This window comes from Varroa destructor, unplaced genomic scaffold (assembly GCF_002443255.2).
Source record: "Varroa destructor unplaced genomic scaffold, Vdes_3.0 BEIS01000006.1, whole genome shotgun sequence".
In the NCBI taxonomy this organism is placed as follows: domain Eukaryota; kingdom Metazoa; phylum Arthropoda; class Arachnida; order Mesostigmata; family Varroidae; genus Varroa; species Varroa destructor.
In genome coordinates this window covers 13,466,441-13,486,633 of record NW_019211459.1, presented here as the reverse complement: position 1 = coordinate 13,486,633, position 20,193 = coordinate 13,466,441, and the positions used below count along the sequence as shown (strand labels likewise).

General features: G+C 39.8%; 1 protein-coding gene across 1 annotated transcript in view; it reads left to right on the top strand.

The window, feature by feature from the left end:
- LOC111252394 (metabotropic glutamate receptor 2-like) overlaps nucleotides 1-16,680 on the top strand; it is a 185,847-nt gene extending 169,167 nt beyond the window's left edge. Inside the window, exon 14 of the mRNA XM_086991923.1 lies at nucleotides 15,191-16,680. Within this exon, the coding sequence (XP_086848049.1) occupies nucleotides 15,191-15,294 (104 nt within the window). The 3' untranslated portion in view covers nucleotides 15,295-16,680. The remainder of the gene's footprint in view (nucleotides 1-15,190) is intronic.
- The last annotated feature ends 3,513 nt before the right edge of the window (nucleotides 16,681-20,193 follow it).

Here is a 20,193-nt window from a genome sequence, read left to right as displayed (position 1 = left end):
TATAAGATTTAGTTTTCATCAAAAGATGAAATCTCTATTGTACCGTAAAAGAGCAAACGTTCCTATGGCTATGTTGTTAATCCCTTCTCAAATTGTTTGCTACTGACTTGTCCATTTTTCTAGTTTATGTAGTAAATAAACCAAACACAGGTAGAGTTTGTAATGCGTCAGCTTCCACCACAGCTGTCAACCTTCGGAGGGTGTTTTTCATGAAAGTGATTTTCGATTTGAAAGCAATGTTTTGAGCTAATGATGAGTTCTACTTGTAGAATACATCGTTCACATAATGAGCTGTCTCCGTCACTGTAGTTCCAATATGGAGATCGTGTTCGCAAAGGACGCGTACGTTTCGGCTTTGCATAATTCACTACAACTTCCGAATCGGTTAACTTTAGGAGGCTACAAGTACGTTCCGAAGACAAACAAGGTGCCGAGAAAAGTTATAATAATAATAATGTTACAAAAGTATGAATGAAGTACGAAAAAATGTGAGATAAATATTCATACTCTTATGTTAGTTCACAAATACAAATCTTTGCTATTGCAAAAAATTACATGCGCGTCACATCATGAGGGCTGTTGAGAGGAAAGCGCTAATAGCCACTGCGGGTACAACTTCAGTTATTAAAAAAATAACTTTGTTCGACGAAATAGATGTTAACTGTACATTACGTGGCATGGATCACTTCCGCCGCTTTGGCTCGGCCGGCCCGGCGTCCAGAAAACGTGCTTTGACTAAATTGGCCTTTGGCAGACGTCAGGTAACGCGTAATGGAAAACGGACCCCATCGTCGGACGTGCGAAAGCATACCTCTAGTAACAATACACATATTAGGCAAGCGAACCATGTCAACAGGTCAGTAGGTACAAGAACCTGTGTAACCATCTATAGTAGGTTATGTGATGATACATAACCCGTTTTGTAACCTCAAATCGTACGATAGAACCATCGTTATTTACTGTCATCGTTATTTCATTAAAACCTATTTGTCCTATAAGGTACAAGTTTACGTTTTATAGCATGCAATGAAACTAAGATTTTTCCTCATTCACAGAACGTTTTTGTGATGTATAATGAAAATGTAGCGAGTGCTTTTAACGAAAATGTAGATAAATCCGTTTTCAAAATTAGGCTTTATTTTTCTAAAAGATCTACGTGAACATATTAAAATTATGAAATATTAAAGTTATTATCGAACAAGTTTTAGAAATCGATAATAACTTTAGTAATTTCATAATTTCATAAACTTTATATATATATATATATGTTTTTGACTATTTAGGTATTTGAGGTTTCACTATACAAGACAGAATGATTTATATGACACGTGGCTTTAGATGTTTTGCGCATATAGTTTTTACACTTCGAACTTGAGCTGATGGAACTTGTGAGATGTGAACATTGTTACAATATAGCGGTTACTTGTGTTTAGTAGTTTTCGTTCGCCGTCAATCACAGCTGGGGCAAAACTAAATGGAAGACCTACGTTTGTCATTTTTCGACTTTGTGACGACGCGAATGCCTTAATTTCCGGGAGGTTGAGTGCTTTAAAGATAATATGGAAGTACCATTGAATAGCTAAACTTCTTCTCTAACTTATGAAGCTTTGCCTTCGTCTTATAGTTTTGAAGCTTAAGCTCAGCGGCACACTTGATCAGAGCCGTTAGTACCTGTTACACGTGAAATCTACTTATGCTGTACATTGTACAATATCGTCCACACGCGGAGGTTGCGAGGACCTAGAGGAGTGTGAAAATCAACAGGTTGACATAGTCGTATTATGAGAACTTTATTGTTTCCTAAATTTCGCTTCTTTCTATTATGCCATCGTTGAAAATAATAAGCTGATATTATTCTTTAACATTATTCTTTAGTAGACCTGGTCAGTCAATGTTACCGGTTGTGCGAGCTTTGTCAGTATGACCATTCTGGAGAAAAGGAAATTTTGTTTAGAGGAGGGGGCAGTATCGGTCAACATCAGCTTAATGCTATAGTTGAAAAGAACCGGTGACATGGGAAAAGATCTGCCAGTATATCCGTCAAAAACTGTTACAAAAAACTATTTTCGCGAAAAATCAATTGAAACCACCTATGCCTTTTGACCAATATGGCGCTGCAAAAGTGAGGTTACATAGGCCAAATTTAGAGCCATATAGGCCCGTTGTACTCTAGGTTCGAATTCTGCAGGCAGAATCCAGCAGGTTAATGGAACGCCTAACAGCGATACCGGACGTAAAATTCGAAACGTAAAGGGCCACTAATGACTTCGTGCGACGATGTCAGTCACTCAGCAAAATTAATTGGAAAATGCGTCAATCTCTAAAAGGAGCTGTGGTTATGGCTAGTGAAGCTGATGGCATTTTTTTTTCCATTTACTTCAAAGTTAAGCACTTCAAGGGTTATAACTCGTTTACTATAGGTTTATATAAAGCTCTTGCATTTTGTTCGAGAAAAGACAATAACAGTGTGTATAGCGTTCGCCAAAATTATCTAGACTAGGCTAGACAAGACTAAAGTAAGGTCTATATAACTGTAGTGTTTATGCATGATTTCAGTGTAATTAATGTAGATTCTGTTTTCTGATCATTATTGTCCCTAATATAGTGCATTCATCGATAATATTGTTCTGTCTGAAGTTTGCGTTTTTGCCATTAAAGTTGTTAAATTTTTTTTAATGGTACGTTGTTCCTGGCAACGACGTGCGGTATAACGAGCGCGATATAACTACAATGTCCTATTCTAGCATATATGCACATATACTCATTGCTATTATGTTGAGCTTTACTCGCAAATTTCTATGGAAAATTGACTTCAGCAACATCGGGTTTCAGATATGTTCGAAATATAGTGGCCCATAGGGCCTTCAGGGTGATCAGTGGTATAATTCAAACATTATAACTTTCATCAAATATAGTTTGCTTTTAGTTTACTCTAGGAAGTGTAGCAGCTGTAGGCCCAAATTGTGACGAGAAAAAAACAGATCGTTGTTTTACTTGTTTCTTTCTACAAACGTTTGGTGGAATGTAGAACAAATACTTAGCTGTTCCAAATAGCGAACCTAAACAATCTAGTAACGTGAATCGTACTAATTTACTGACCCGTGTGCACCCTCAAAAAATTCTCAAAGTCCGATCGAAATTTTAAATCAGTCTTCCCCTTCCGGAACAAAATGCAGTGGTCATTATAAGGTCACCTTCCCCCAGATTTGTTGTTAGAAAAGTGAACAAGGTTTTTCCCTATTGTTTCGTCTTCTTTAGTTTTTTTGTTTACTATTAACTAAACGTTGAGTCTCATTCACAAAATTTTACTTTTTTGGGCTCCAAAAATGATTATGTAGGAAGAAAAAAAGTGCATTTGGGATACTGACGCTTCGCTAGAAGCAACTCAAAACGTTTATTTCGCATACGGTAGAGCCCAGAGGGAGCTAAACATTTCCGGATCATCGGGACCTTTACCAGAAAAAAGCCTTTTTCTGCAGCATATGCCACAGTAGAATAGCATCTATTTGGAATAGCACCGTAGTTAATTTTTTCGTCATTTCAGATGCAGCGTTGTAGGACCAGGCTGTGTCAACACACCTCAGTAAAAGAAGCTGAGGAAAAATTTTACAATGCAAGATGAATGCCTCCTTCGTAGGGTGGTGTTTAAACGTCAGTTTCACCCGTCTGCTTCACCGACGTGATCCCTCGGTATCCAGGAATCAATACTGCATCAAGCCTTTGTCAAAATTAGATGGGTATCAATTTTTATTGCGGTTCTGCACTTCGTTCCGTCTTTTACAATTCGATAGAATTCCGATGCCTGATAATTCAACTTTTGATCGTAGCAGAATCTTATATAAATGAAAGGGAAAACGTTTTCGCCCCGCCATTCGGTTACGATTTAAGGATCGAAATATCCGTGCCGACATATATTTGTTGCAGGTATGTGCGTTTGACATGTGGGTAACAAACATTCATATGTATATATATATATAGGAATATTTGTTACCCATATGTTCTTGAACAACTCTCTTTGTGACCTTTGCTAACTTTGGCGTTTAGCGGGAGCGACGTGGCCATAGACGGAATCAAGTGTGTTAGTACGCTTTTTCGGTGCACAGGCGTTACGATCATCTCAGCAAGATTGAGAGAGATAGGTCCATAATGGTCGAGTTAACAGAAATAGTGGTCGACTAAGCGCGTAAAAAGCCGAACAGGGATGTCACGTATAACATTATGGACGAGGGCGTTCTATTGAGGCCGTTCCCTCGGTTCCAACACGGTCTACATCGCTCCGCGAGAGTGGCTAACTTTGGTGGAACTCTAGTGAAGCAAAGCCAAAAGACAAACTCAATAAAACAGTTTAGAATTGTTCCCCTACAGAGGTTCATTTGGAACAGATGTAGGACGTTCGGTCTAAACATAACAGTTAGGCGGTCGTATTGACGGTCAGCAGAAATCATAGGGGTTAATGCATGCTTATTGCTGGTAACTCAAATTCGAGTAGATTATGAATGGTTGCTATATAGATTAGGACGGCGCTATTCAAATTACTCAACTTACGATCTTACTCTTTTTTTTAAACATTTCCTTTTTCATCTATTTTGAATTCTATGGGAACAGATGACAGCGTTCAGGTGCGCTTTCACAATAGATATTGGCCTAAGAAACGACAACCGTTTAACACACAGGGCTATGGCTTGTCAGGATCTACGAAATTTTGCGCACGTTAGCTCAACCTCTTGACCTCAAATGAAGGTACGACACAATAAATTTTTGACCGACTGACGTAGAACAGCAAATAAAGTAGTTTACGCCGCATTTATATCTATCTATCTATCTATGGACAGTTCATAGGGCATTGCTCCAGTTCGTTTATTTATCCTAAAAATTGCTGATGTAATGAATGGTATCGCTCAGCGCAGGCTTCCCACGCACGGCAGAATTCGAACGTGTCTTCGGGCCACATTTTGGTGCTTATTTCTATTAATCGCTTGCTACGATACGACGCAGCACTTCGCCAATATCATAAACTTAGCTAAGCTCATTCGAAGTCGTTGGAGTTTATTGCCTGTAGCAGAAAAGTCAGCCAGACCTTCAGTAGTTAGTGTCTATGCGATGGAGAGGTACCCCTGACAGTGCAGATTACTGACTCTAGAAATGAGGAGATCAAAAGCTGGATCTCTCTGAGTTCCCTGTGAGAGCTTCATCGTTCGGAATGGAAGATAGTTAAATTCTATCTTTAACGCTTCTGAACAAGCGGGACATGAGAGAGAATTTACGGAACTGCGCCCTATAGCAAGTGCGCACAATAGCCGGCCTATTCCTTGCGCTAAAGTAATATTAACAAAAAAGTACGTCAATTTATGACATATATACTTAAGTAGGGCTCGTACGCAAGACTATGTGCATTAGCATTCTTATCACCGTAATGATGGGTGCACACTAGTTCTCGAGATGCATAGTAATGAACGAAGCCGACAGCAGCATGAACGCTATTGAATGAATGTATTTGTTTGTAAGTTAATATGGCTCAACTCAAAGCAAAAGGTTTACGTTTACGGCGAGCTACTTCCACTCGAATCGCTAAGGAGATAGATTTTTCCTATCAAGTTCACTCAGCTAGATAGAAAAAGTTTGGAATAGTGCTGTTCTTCGATTGTAGTGTTTCCGTAGCTTGCGAAGTGTACAAAAACGCCATTCGGAAAATTTCTCAGTGCCGAGATAGTCATTCCTCATAGGCTAGCGCATATCGACACGTTAAAAATCTCGCTGTTAAAAATATGCAATATTATATATACTATGTTTTGCCAAGGCATACGGGCCCTTTCTTGACAAAAAGCTAACGCATGTCACAACAAACGTCCGTTTTATATCTTCCTGCTCGTTGAGATGTTATTTCAAAAGAAAGCGAATCTGTAAAAAAAAAACATGGTTTATAGCGCTCTTCATAGTCATACGAACTGTAAAGTTTACTATGGGATAAACACAACAGCGAAACTTTGTGTCTTTCCTCGAATAATTGACAATCATTGCACAAATGATGGCTTTAGTATCACTGTAAAATATCCATTGCAAGAACTTTTGAAAGTTTTTGTTTGAGTCAAGGACGTCTTCATCGTCGGAATCATCCCTATCAATTATGCGCTCGAACGATGGTGGGTCATAGATCCAATGACGCCAAAAAAATGTATATATATATATATATATATATACATACAAATAATATATGTATATAAGTATAGTTTAGTCAACAAGACTACATTTATCTTGATCCTTGTTGCTATTACGTGACCGTAACAACAACATCAAGCTTCCTTTGTTGCTACTACAAAATTTGAGACAAACGTACAAAGACCTAGCCACAACAAGTGACTAGACCCGTATGTTAAACATGCTAAAAGTTTTCTATCCAACCTCCTATACGCGCCGAAATACTAGAGTCGATAGCAAATGTAACGACAGCCCAAATTTAGAGCCCGAGACTGGATAACCTAGAATAGCAATTTGCGACCTACCGCGTGGTACGAACGTGTTATCGTTGGAAAGTGGCCCAAAATAGAAAAAAAAACGCCGAATGAATTCATAAAATAGAAGAAAGAAAAACAGTAATAAAATGAGGTTTCATGATTCTAAATGTCATATATTGTATAACAAAAAATCTATTCTAATACACGTAAAATCTCAGATGCCTCAATACGTTCATCTCTGAATTTTAGCAGTATTTTTCATGAGAACGGATCAGATAGTAGTAAACTCACGTGCATACTTTCTCTAATCGTTAAATGTATAAAGATACTTTTTTTTTTTTTGTTTGCATGGGTGACTTTTGACCGTGCTTTCTACGACGGGCCGCTATATTGCTGTTTAGCGTTACTTGGAAAATCTGTCAGCGTAAAAAAATCTATACGAATAAATCATAGAGAAAAGGGGTTGCTATATTGTCACTTTTTTTTTTTTTACACGCGTCCAGATTCGAATCTAGGCCAACTAGTGGCTAAACACCTTACCACAGCACCATCGTGAATAGTAAAAAGCCTGAAATGTGGTTGTTGTAGAACAAATACGGTTGAGCAAATTGATAACTTTCGTTAGACGTTGTCTGTACTGAATATGTAACAGTAAGGCACAAAAAGAGGTTCCGTTTCTTTTACAAATTCAGTTATCACATCGTTCGTTTACGGAGAAGATATTGTTTGCCCATATCAGGTTAGGGCACCATTTAATTGTACGACGTAATATGCCAGGTTAGTATCTCAACAACTTCGTAGCTTGGAAGTGGCTCTTGTTCAATTACGGGTAGAAAATAACCATGATAAGATCAGCGAGTAACTGCGATTAAAGTAAATTAACGGAATAGCAAGGGCCGCTATTGATATTCGTAATTATTTCAGTAACTCTATAATACAGTGGTCTATAGAACAATTTCGGACTATTTCTGCTCTGAGAACTAAGATTATATTGAAAGTCTCTAGGAATGCTATTTAAATGTCAGCACTTCGCCGGGCAGGTTTAAAGCTTTAGTGGGTAACGTGTTTGCCCCCTAATCTTAGGAACACGTTGTGGTCAAGGTTCGAACCTACAAGGCATAGACAAATACGCTTCGCTTAGTAGGCTGGAAGCCAGCTAGCCAGCCGTCCGTCCGTCCGTCCGTCTGTCTGATGGCCGGAATGCTTAACGGCAATACTGGACTCGCAAGTGTGAAGTTTCCTCTTAGTAGTAGAATCATCGTGCTTCCTACGGAATGAGTACAATACAAGGTTCTTATCTAGTTGACCATGTGATTAAGATGTACAAGAACGTAGCCGTCTGCAACATCTTATTTTCAATGAGGACAGGCCGTCACTGCTTGTCGAGCGCGCCAAACAAGCGTTAATTCATGAGCCACTCAAACACATCGTCGAACATTTTTACCTATACATCCCAACAAATCATGCTGCAAATAATAATAAATTTATCTATTGTTCTAGATAGGGCATTGTCTGAACGTGAGTTCATTTGAAAAGGAATCATGTCCACTGATAACACAACTACTTCGATAACTTATATACATACAAAATATCGAAAACAATGAATACACTGGTGCAAATAACTTAACGGAGGTACGTGGTGGAGACAGCATATGTTATCTTCTATAGGACATCGTACTGTGTGGGCAAATTTTCATAAAAGTCGTTTAAGCAGGTGATGTTCCATAGAATTGATTCGACGCCAATGGGCTTTCCCCGTACGATTGGCCGGGAAAATAAAGTCTACCAGCAAACGCTTAAAAACCGCAATTGAACAATATGCGCCACAATATCTAATGAAATGTCTGCTCAAGTTCGTGAATCAGCAATGCGTCGTTATTGATCCGAGTGGCCATCATTTGCGGAACATCCGCGCTATGAGGAAAAGGTGGGCATTCTACGTGGATTCTTTTGCAATATCTTCTACCTTCCATCCTTTGTTCAATGGAGTAATTTGTATAACAATAAACATACCGATCATAACTGGTATATATATACATACATACATACGTGATTACTGTCCATTTTAGGAAAAACACTATGTTCACTATAGATAAATTAAACTTTTTTTTATATCTCGAATAAATAACAGTGGTTGCGTTTTCCTTGTGTCAGAACCAATAGAGAATCCAAGCTGTCAACGCATGTAGTACTCAAACCGACAAACAACTATTGGAACTTGGGCTTTTTTCAAAGGAACTTTATCTATATATATAAAGCATACGGCATGTTATATATATATATATATATATATACAGTGTGCCGTCAATAAACGCTGAATGACAAGCTGAACTCAATGAACCTCTTTTTCGAGAAACCAAATTAAATTACTTTTGCTGTGTTACATCTATGCTTTCTCGGCAGTCTTTCTAAACATAATTAAATTGTTCCGACATTAGAAAAGAAATATCATCAGTATATACGCACACATCAGTCTTCTGTTTTTCGAAGTGTCTCAACAGCATTAGCCTTAGACGGGTCATTCCGGCATCTGATCAGGTCAATCGGGACAGACTTTCGCCGTCACTCCTCACGGCCGCCCTCGAAGGTTGTATTAAATCTTCTGCCGTAAAAATATCTGGCAGGAGGGGCGGACGGTACGGTTGCAGAGGGCAAACGAGATAGTGGCATTTCAGTCTGAAATCCACACTTAAGTTAAATTAATCAAGCTGACATCGTGTTGCATGACGCGAGCGGCACTAGAAAAAAGGGAGGAGACGTGTCGAGGAAAGAATGCGCGGAACAACTAGGGAAGTTTGTGCAATGTATTTATGGCACAGAGTGGATAGAATATGTCCATCTTATCTCGCAGCTGGCCCTATTATACTGGTCCTACTATGACGTTCACGCTGACCGTAGGCACTTGGTAAAGTTAGCAGATCGACGAAAAATTTTATCATGAAGTCAACGGATGAGTGAGCAAATGTCATTTTGCTACGAGGTTATCGATGATATTAATTTGATAATAAGAGTTTAATCAAAATTTGAATTTTAGATTGAAGTGAGTTCTTCGCTATCGTGGTACATCATACATACGTATCGAGAGTTTACTCAGAGAGAGGGATGTCAGGAGCCAAAAATACGATGACTTGATGGTCACATTATTTAGGAAAACCACTCGAAGACAGACTAAACTTGATTGATGTTACTTTTGACATTTTCTTTTAATTAAAGAATCATGATCGATTCAAGCGCCGTTTTCTGTTGGATTTCAAGTCAGCTTGCCCTCTCTGTGTTCATATGTGATCACGCCTGCCTAGCTTCGCTTATATGCATTTGCATACATATCTGTTGAGCTTCAATAATGTACGCCATCAGAAACGTTGATGTGGTCCCATCTAAGCTGGCTTCGTGTTCTATCCTTGGTTGCCACTATGGCTAACAGCGTTGCAGTTCCCTGAATGCACGTTGTACTCGACCGCTTTTTGCCCGTAACCCAACGTCAACGTAAGCCAAAAGTCGTCAGTGGCGAGCGGTAGTAGGCAAAGTAAGGACAGCGACATTACCAAGGTCACATACAACAAATATGTAGTCAGGCTGGATGACGCTGGCCCACCCTGTGTGACATCGTAGGATATAAGCACACAAACTTACCTCGTCGTGCGTTCCGCCAAATTTCGCTCTTCTTTACCTTCGCTCCCTTTTGTCGCCCTATATAGCACGTGCATTAAAGATCGAAGGGTCGGTGAGCTTCTTGAGCAAGGGGGCAATATCACTGCTATTTCTCGAAAGCGCCTAGCGACGGAATGATTCTCTCGAGCTCGTGATCCGAAGCAAACAGATGTACCCAAGCTATATCGCTAGGACACTATAAATTCGGTCTAGAGATACGTAGGCTACAAGGCCGCTATGAATTGCCCGTTTGCACAGATACGACCGACCGTTAATTATCTTTCCTGCCGGCGCAGTCGTCTTTCACCTTCGCAATGACAATTCGGTGTTTGAGGCATGTTGTAAGCACGAGCCAGAAGCCGAGGCAGGACCATAGGCTGTCGGATGTGCCAAAACTACTCAGCGTTGGAGGCCCAAAGAAGGGCATTACTTAGACTGTCGGATAACCGCTATAGTACTACGGTATCACAAATTTATATGAGTAGGTAGCTGGTGACAGGGCACCCAGCATAGCCAGCGGTTCCACGATAAGGTACGATAGATCTTTCTCCATTCTTTCTGCCACTTTTACACAGCGGAGTTCACACGAGTGACTTTACCCATTGTAGCTCAAAGAACGGCGCTGGTGGACAGCTTGTGTCGACATGCTAATACCCACACCTGGTAGACCTTTCACGCCTGTCTTCTGTGCATGTACTGCTATGTGCAAAAGACTACAGATATAGAAAATGGTCGCATTATGAGGTGTAAGTACCCACGCTGAAAGAGGATATTTTCTTAAAAAAAAAGGTGCTTGAATTCGAACGGTTTGAATTACTTGGCTGGATTAATTAAATTGGTTTACGTTTCCATGCATACATTTGAGTCGGTCGATTAGCATAAAAATGACCTATGTCTTAGTTTAAGTAAGGCGTACCAGGTAGAAATGTAGAGGAGGATACTTGCAGAGACTTTAAGGCCAGGAAGTTGACAAGGGTATACACTCACAAATAACTCTTTTGTGTGCTTAAAAATAGTACAATATGATAAATGTTTCTTATATATACAATGATATGAAGCGGATACAGTCATTCAGAAAGAAGTTGCTACAAATGCATATAAGTTCACGAGAACTTGACCTTCGCAGAAATGTTTTGCCTTGTCTGTACAATCAGTTGTTGATTGCAACATTATTAATATTACTGTGCAGTAAGGGAACTGGGTACGGTATAAAATTATGAGACAATTACACAGAGGGTTTTCATGCAAAAAAAATCATATAGATTAATTTAAGAAAATAGTTTTTTATAGGATATGGAAGAAATAATAAAGTTCATTAGTTTTCTGCTAAAATTGCTCATTTGGCCTTGAAGTGTTGTTTTTAGCTGAGTTTGGTGAAGCGAGCCTTCTTAGTATAGGACGTACCAGAACGTGCGCTTAGAATAGACTTTGCCCTTTTCATGTAGGAGAACTTTTTCGAACGCTTGCTGTTTTTCAGGCCAAATTCTAATGCGCTGTAAACTTTCTGAGATATCGTGCCAGATAAGCAGGGACATTAAAAAAACTGAAAATACACATAAAATTTTAGATTGCCTTATCGCACCAAGGACCTTTATGTATCTGAAGTGTGCCGCGTGCTTCATTGGAAAACTTTCTATTAAAGAAGATTATGATTTCCAATATATACGGAAAAGGCTTGAAAAGCTTGGTTAATCCCTTTGGCTTAGTCATTTCCACTAGAGTAGTGTATTAGATTCTAGATATAATAAACTTTCTCATGTGGTAATATTGTCCTAATAAGGTAACGCTTTGATCGACACGAGTAAATGAACGTAAGTTGGATGTAAATCTTTTGGAGGGACCTGCAAGATATTTGTTTCCCTATAAAGATTTTATGTTGAATTTGGAGGATGAGGAGAAATGTTCACCGACCGGGTGACGGAATCAGCAAAGAACCGACAGGCCAAAAGTGATTTTTCCAGGTGTTTCAAGACTTTTAATTGGTCCTAAATTGATATTCTAAGTATAAGGCATCATCGCCTCGTTACAAGTCAGTACAAATTCACTAATTATCGTCTCGTTTTCTATAATAGTAATAATAACATCGAGGATTAAGGCAGTAGTAGGCAAAGCGATACAAGCCATAGCCTAGAATGCCGTCGCGTGTTAATGGCAATTAGGGGATACGTTTGAGATGCTATTTATTGCATTTGGTTCAAATAAGATAGTAATTCGCTTTCTAGAAATACGTTTGGCGTCAAAATTTTGCTTTCACAGAAATTTATGTGGATTAGTCATCTGCAGACATAACTAGCATATACAAGCACCCGAATACGTACAACAATATTAGCATGTCCGGAGATTAATTTCCCTAACAAATGATGAATATCTCTATGAAGATTGAATAGATCACAGAATTGATATCATCCTTCCTCGATGGCATGTTTTTTTTAAATTACATTAGACATGTTGAAGCTTGAAAAATGTGTTTTTCCTTTTCACTTGATATAGGTATTGCCTTATTATTGAAAGTTATAGACAACAGTTGGAGTAATAAGGTACGTGGTCAAGGTTTAAAACGAGCACAATGTGATACTGCTTCTGCAACGGTCCTTTCCTCTAGTATTATAAATTCCTTACTGAGGAATAGATTTTAGCAATTGTGGGTCCTTGCAAACTGCGGGAAGATTTAGATAGATGGACATATACCTTAGTGAGGTTTTTGGCTGAGGCAGAATTCATACTTGAAATTCGCTCAACAACACAATAGTTTATTTGAATAAAGGAAGTTCCTCTATGTGCAAGAAAGTAGGCCCATATGCCCAGAGTTTGAGCCTGTGAAAGACGCGATGTAATACGAAAATATTTTTATTGTTGTTAGGCCTCAGCCCATATAAAGCTCCAATTCGAATTATTCTGCTAATTTCTCCGCCATCCGTTATAGGCATTTTACACATTATTACTCCTATGATAAATCCTCTAGTTTTGCATTAAACTTCGTTCGCATCTTATCCCTTCAAAATGTGCACGCTCATTTAACGAATTCATACTGAGATACTGAATTGGCCATCCGTTCACCATCTGTGACCGGCTCCGCTATTTTTTCTGATCTGGGTTCTGAGATGGAGTTCGCATTTGCTTGCTTATTCGCTGCGTTAGATGCTAGATTTACCAAAAAGATCGCGCACCGGCGGCTCTATAAATATTCCAGACCGGCTCGTTGTATATCGATAGGCTCTTGCAAATAATACCATGGAAATCGCCATGGGGTAGAGTGGGAGTAGCATTGATCGCAGCAGACCACTGGGCGATTAGTTGTAAGCAGCATTAAAAAAATTCGGGAAGTGTGTGCTGTGTTCTCGAGCCCTCCAGCGTCCCGCCCATTTATAGGTAATTTCTTAAATAACGACAATCTAATTTATCTTGACGTAGATTACCCTGATTAAACTGTCACTTATTTGGCCTATGAATCTGGAAGGACTTTAGCACTAGCAGCTAGAAAAATTACATGTAATAAAGTTATTAGATTGGTTCGGTGCATAAATGCAATAGAGTAACTTTAAGTTAACGAGTAGCCTCTAACTTACTCGTTCTTGCTATTAGTTCTCAGATTATTACATGGATGGTCTGTGATTCTATAGCTTAAAAAAGATACACAATGTGCATGAGGGCGCGAAAGTACCAGACTTAGTTCTTTTAGTCACTCAGAAGATAGTTAAGGTTACCTAACTAAATAAATAAGCCTTCGAGTCTCCTCGTACTCTAAACGTGTCATCAAACTCCTGTATCAAAAACCTTCTGCCTTTTAATAAACGCCTTACAGATGTTAGAAGATGGCACGTGTCTATATCATTAGTACAACCGCGTGCACAGTCCCGGCGGTACGTTTTATCACGACCGGCTACCGTACATAATGACCTGTTTGTGATAAACAGGGCGAAGCAGAGGAGACACTTTTCAAACGGTTCAACTACTTATGCTTAATTTATTACGTACTTTGCCTTTCATAGACATGTCCCTGCCATCTTGAGACGATTGTCGTTTGGGGCTATGAGGTCAAGACTATCACTCAATATACTACACGACATAATTTCTATGAAAAGGCATTCACTTTTATCAAGCGTACGACGTCGTCTATTGCGTAACTGCTTTCCTCCCACGCCCACCTCCTTTATTATTCTTGTAAAATGACGTTAACTTTAGCATTGATGCGTCAGCTTACGTAGAAAAAAAAAGTTATTCAGACTTAAAAAATGATTAGGAGGCACTAAGCCGGAAAATCTGCAGACTGGAACGAAGAATATTGGTTCCTGTACGAAGTATGCAGTCCCAGCTAAACAATAGGGAATTATTATTAGTGAGAGTCATTATTGAACCCGAACCACGAACCGAAAGCAGTGGCTGGGAAGTTCTTTTATATATAGTGTTAACTAATAACAGCACTGGGATATATAAATATCAGCGATGCTAATGAAACATTTAATCATTCTGGGCCCGTCCTACCTGCTAGTTACCTTCTACTAGTTTTCAAGTCTACCCTATTGATCCGTTTATGTAATAACTGTCGAAAAGATCCGCAGTATTTTAAATAACATTTTTTTTATACTACTACTATGATGTATCTCGCGCGTATGGATATCTGGCAAAGCCCATTTTCATTCTAAATTTTCTATACGCATTTCATATTAATGCACTGGGCCTGAAGCTTTTATGCACCTAAACATATTACCTAACAGAGCACACACATCTGTTGATATGTGTCATGTGGATATTTATACGCTGCGTTCCTCTCCTTCCCAGATCTTGCTTCCGGCGTATTTGCGCGTTTACCACGTAAAGACTCGAAGCATGTGGCATAAATACGCCGACGATTTTTCGCTCGCATATAGACAAACAACGCCATATAGTAGATATAGAATCGCAACAATGTAATAGCGATTCAAACTAAGCGGCCTCAATGGCCGGCCGATGTAGCTTGAACCGTTCAATAATATTCATCGTAAGTCACATGCTAGCGATGTCCCTTTCAGATCTGCGATCTATAAACCACACAGAGAGGGGCTCTTTTAAAGGAGATTTTTCCCTACTAATTCTCTTCATCATTGCAGCGCGAGCAGTGACGAGAACGTCAGGATGTCAGCCGGTGCCTATGGACGACGATCGGGGCTCAATCACTTCGTCGAGTTCGGTTCAAAAACTACTTAAATTGTAAATTACTTTAACCATTCGCCTGCTATACACAAGTACATCAAATATATTCGTGACATCTATGAGGATGTTGGCAGCGTGTAGCATTATCAAGACGAGTTGGAAAATTTCAGTGGTAACGTTTCTATTCACCTGTGGTGGTTAGCGAAAGCGATGCTAGCAGAGAACAAAACGCGCAGTGCTACAAAAGCGGCTGAAAGCGTCCTCTATGTGGAACGAGTCCCTGAGTGTTCTAAGGCGAATCTGTCCCATGCCTGGCCTGCGAATCTCTGACAGGCCGGAAGGTGCGGCGGACCAATCGGTTGGCTGAACAACAATTGAGCGAACCCAGTTCGGATATGATGGTTCTTCACAATAAAAAAGGTCATTCTTTTATGTAACGGGAAAAATGGAATCTGTGATTACGAAGCAGCGGTGGGGTATCGGTGGCTATCGGTCGACAAAAGAGAAAAGCAAGGCCGGCGGAAAACTGCAGAGTATTTTAGACAACTTAATATGGCAAGCTATGACCAATAACCTGTGGCGGATCTATGGCGTGTGGCCCTTGACGATACGTCATCGCCGACGAAGAACCGAGGCGAGACCCACTTGCCAGAGGAGCCTCAGATGTCTACCATGCTGCACTGACACGGAGTATTGTTGGCCTTGTTGTCCTATTTTATGTTATAAAACAGCCATTGAGACTACTGGAAAGGTCCGAATAATTGTAATGCAAGGAAAATATTCCGTCACTAGCGCCTAGTACGGCACTTCGCAACAGGCTTTGTACAAGGCCGTCAATCATTCGTCTGTTCGTGACGAACTCTTATAAGTGAGAAACATGTGTCGCCCGCAAGTTAGAGGCACGGCGGTTGACAGAAGGAGTCAAGCAACCAATGCGAAAATAGGGTGAGCTCGCATGCGTCAGCGCTGAATCGTAGGAGAATAAACGAAAGAAGGAGATAGACTTCAGTCAAATTTAGGAACGAAAAGATTTAGGTAATCTTACTTTTTATATTGTACACTTTCCGGCTATGATCTGCATGGGAAAAGTCCTTGGAATCATCTTTCAGATATAGCATCAAGTACCTGCCACACCAAAGTAACCGAGATGGATTCCGCTGAACTTATCGAGTTTTTTTTTACTAGACTTATGGAATGATACGCCGATCGTACAAGCAATTATTAACCCAGTTTTGTCTCCTTACTACAATTTTCCCTATTTTTTTTCTAACGCTGAGATTTGGTCAGCAAATTGCGACGTTGGCGTAAAAAAATTGATACTGCTGTAACTGATAATCTACCACGATTGTTCGCGCATTGATTGCTGAACAACATATCTATACATCTTGCACGAATATATGTCATAGAAGAATACAATAAAAACCAGATCGGATCAAGAAAACGTAAACATTTGCCATAACTACTGCTAATAGTTAGGTATCGATGCACAAATCGGGGTAGAGGTCCCGTAGCCGATGGTGACACAAGCTAAGGAATGTTATGAGGCAATACGGGACGTAAAATTCGATGACTCTATTAATAAAATGCTGCTGTGATATGAATGTACTATGTGGATACGACAATCTTTGTTGAGCCAGCAATGAATAAGCGTGTCAGTACGCTAAACAGACGTTAGTGCAAAAATAGCCGCTTTTACTGGGATAAGACAACTGGCAGTCTGTAAATGCTTTTACCGACAAGTACTTTTAGAGCAAATCCTTTCCAAAGTGCTGCCCACCATCTTAAATCCTAATAACAAACACCCTCTCGAAAGTCCTTTTTCTCAACAATTTCCCATTCGCCTCCGTTGATTCCTTTCCGAAGAGGGCTATTAGTGACAGTCGCAGTCAACACGGTTGTTCTACACCGTTGGCTTCTTCCTATCGATACTGGCTGCATTCGATAGACAGGATATATAGATGTAAAAGGGGCCGCTAGCAACAACTCCTATCGATTTGATGCTCCTCTGCTGATTTTGAAAAAAATGGAAGAAAGCCAGGGGCCACTTATTTCATTTCGGCACTTTGAAATCGGTGCAGTTGCCTTTGTCTCTTCATTGAAGAGGCATGTTTCTTGTAAAGTCCTCTTACTGACAAAGAGATGGCCATTCGAGCTGCCATTTTCATTGTAAACTGTGGAAATCAGGTGTATCTCTCCAGGCCGTATATTTTATATGCGCCTAGGTGTGTGCATCGTGATGCTAGTTGTGTTAGTGAATAAACAATAAAAATTGTACATATATCAAATCCAACCTTGATATTAAAAACGGGTGTCTGTTGACGTCAAATACTATACCGCAACTAACATAAGTATCATTCCTAGTTTTACAAGACACTTTTATGGTGGCAATGAGTCCAGATACAGGACTTCGTGATACCACGGTCAAATGCCCTAACCGTCATAAACATAAGCGTTTCATAAGAACGGATTTTTTGAAAGTATTTTTATGACTAGTTTGGCCACAGTTATGTTGCTCTGCTTTACGCAAAATTGCCAGTCTTTAAAAAGCACACGAAGAATAGATTTCTTCTTGCGGAACTGTATATAACTATATATTTGCAGATAACTAAACAGCAAACTTAACACACCTTTTGACGGATCCATACGGAAAATTCGGGAGCAGCTGCCATTTCGAGCGCCGCAACTTTTAGCCGGTTTGTAAAAGTTTTGCTGTTCAAAAAAAGCCCAACGGATATTTTTCAGGCACCTAAATAATTGTTATACACCAGAAGGCGAGCTCGTCCATGGATGAAAGCGTAATTATCCCATTCGAACGAGGCTTGTCTATCTGCTATATCAGAACTTTGATATATCTAGTAGGCAAAAAGCCTGACATTTATAGGCTACGATTAAGTCAATGGCTAATTTTAGCGTCCGGCCTCGAAGTCATGGGCATAATTTAGCTGTGGCTCACAGTGTATGTATCTGTTTGTAAAAAGTTTAGAGGAACCTTTGACAGTTAAATCATTGCCAGCAGGCAGTGTACAGGCTATGCTCAGCAGAACGATATTCGGGTAAAAAAAATATTACATTATAGATTAACTGTCAGATACAGCAGGGATTCAGATGTTGGCAGATTAAAGGCACAGTCGTAGCACCCCTATACCGCTAGAGTGTCTGATTCACAGTTATCGTCTGCTGCAGGTCAAGCCTTCATAACGACAGTCATAGCCCTGCCACTTGGCCTACGGTATGGGGTGTATATGAAAGTGACTGTTTGTTTTTGAACAGCTTCCTTGCTGACGTGACTTTTGTTGGTGCCACTGGCGGCCTGATACTTTAGAAAACGGGTTGCTCACTTCTCCATTTGCTGACTTTACTTTGGCCCGCGGTGGTGGAGACAAGCCGCAGAAGACTTCAACGACGCACACTGGAATCCTTATTGCATCTAACCTTCAAATTCACAGCTGATGCCTCTGAGTAGCTGTAAGTTCTACAACTTTCTGTTGCTATGTCGACTCAAATCAAGCTGAGTGACAGACGGACATCCAAGAGCTGAAAGGAGGTGGGGGAGCGTATGCCTTCGTGCACTCAGTGCAGATAACCGTAAAGGGAACTAGCATCACAGAGCTCATTGTGTTAAGCATACGGTACAAGGGATTCAGCATAGAACAAAAATTGAAAGGATGATAGCGTTTTTTTATCGAATTAGTTTTGGTTTGCGTCGATCCCCATTTATGTTTCTTTTTCAAACACGTTTACTTCGAGCTTTGTTCTAAAACTGATATCTGTTGTACCATTATTTATTAGGCCCTAAATACCGTTCTAACGTAGCCAGCTACTTATTATTATTCAGACGCCGCTCATACGCTCAGCTGATTGAATTTTGTATGTCTCTGCCTTTCGGGCATTAATTAGTCACTGAATTAGAAATGAGGCTTTTACTAGTCAAGGCCACAATCATAGGATAACATATTCGTTTCAAATAAACAATGATTAAATAATTCAAAACATCTCTCGTAACTGCGCTCGACTTCGAACTCAAATCACCTCACATTTATGAGCATTGGCCATTCGCCAAACAATTAGTAAAACAGTAACTTAAGATAATCCCCACGTAATCCTGTTCGTTGGGTCTTTAACGGAGCCATAGGCGCCGGTATAGCAATAAGCTCAAACCCTAACGTACAATCCTAAGAGATCCAAGTGAAAAAGAAAACCAACTGGATTTGACCGTCGAAATATCATACATATATATAGATGTTATAATGGTCACACTAGATACTTTTCCGAAAAAGGCCAAGGAAAGGGAAAGAACTGACACGTTAATTCGCATTGAAGATCTTCTGCAGTTGTTGTCCTGCTATAAATAACATTTGTCACTTGGTTTTTGTTTGGTAGCCTTGGATTATTTAGGAAAACCCGCATCGTGATAATCGATCATTTTTTTCCTCAGATCTGCTCTACAGAATGCGGCACGTTTTAATCTTAGTACAGCTGCGGCGACGACCGTGAAAATTGCATGCAAAACTTAAGGCAACTGCACGGTATACGTCGGAGTTCTTTGCTGTCTTGAGCACTTCAAGCAATTTTGACTTGAATAATAAATCACATTCCAGATGGCTAAATAAAGCAGGCCACGGTCAACCGCAGGCTTTATTCGATAAAAATTGTCAGCTCACGAACTCTCTGCATAAAATGGGTTCACCATCACCGAGTGATGGTGAAGGCGCAGAATAAACGTTATATCATCACAACAGCGTTATTGATAATAAGAAATTATCGAAAGCTTTCGGCCCAAAAATAAATAACGAAAGCTCGGGCGAGTCGAATCAAAATCTTAACTTTTGGTGGGTTCTAAAGGAAGTGCGTTATCCTGCCTTGTACAAAAACGGAGAGACGGGTAATAATATTTTTATTCAACACGATTAGTCAGCCTATTGACAAAACTGGTTTTAGGGAAGCAGAGTAAGCCTGTTGA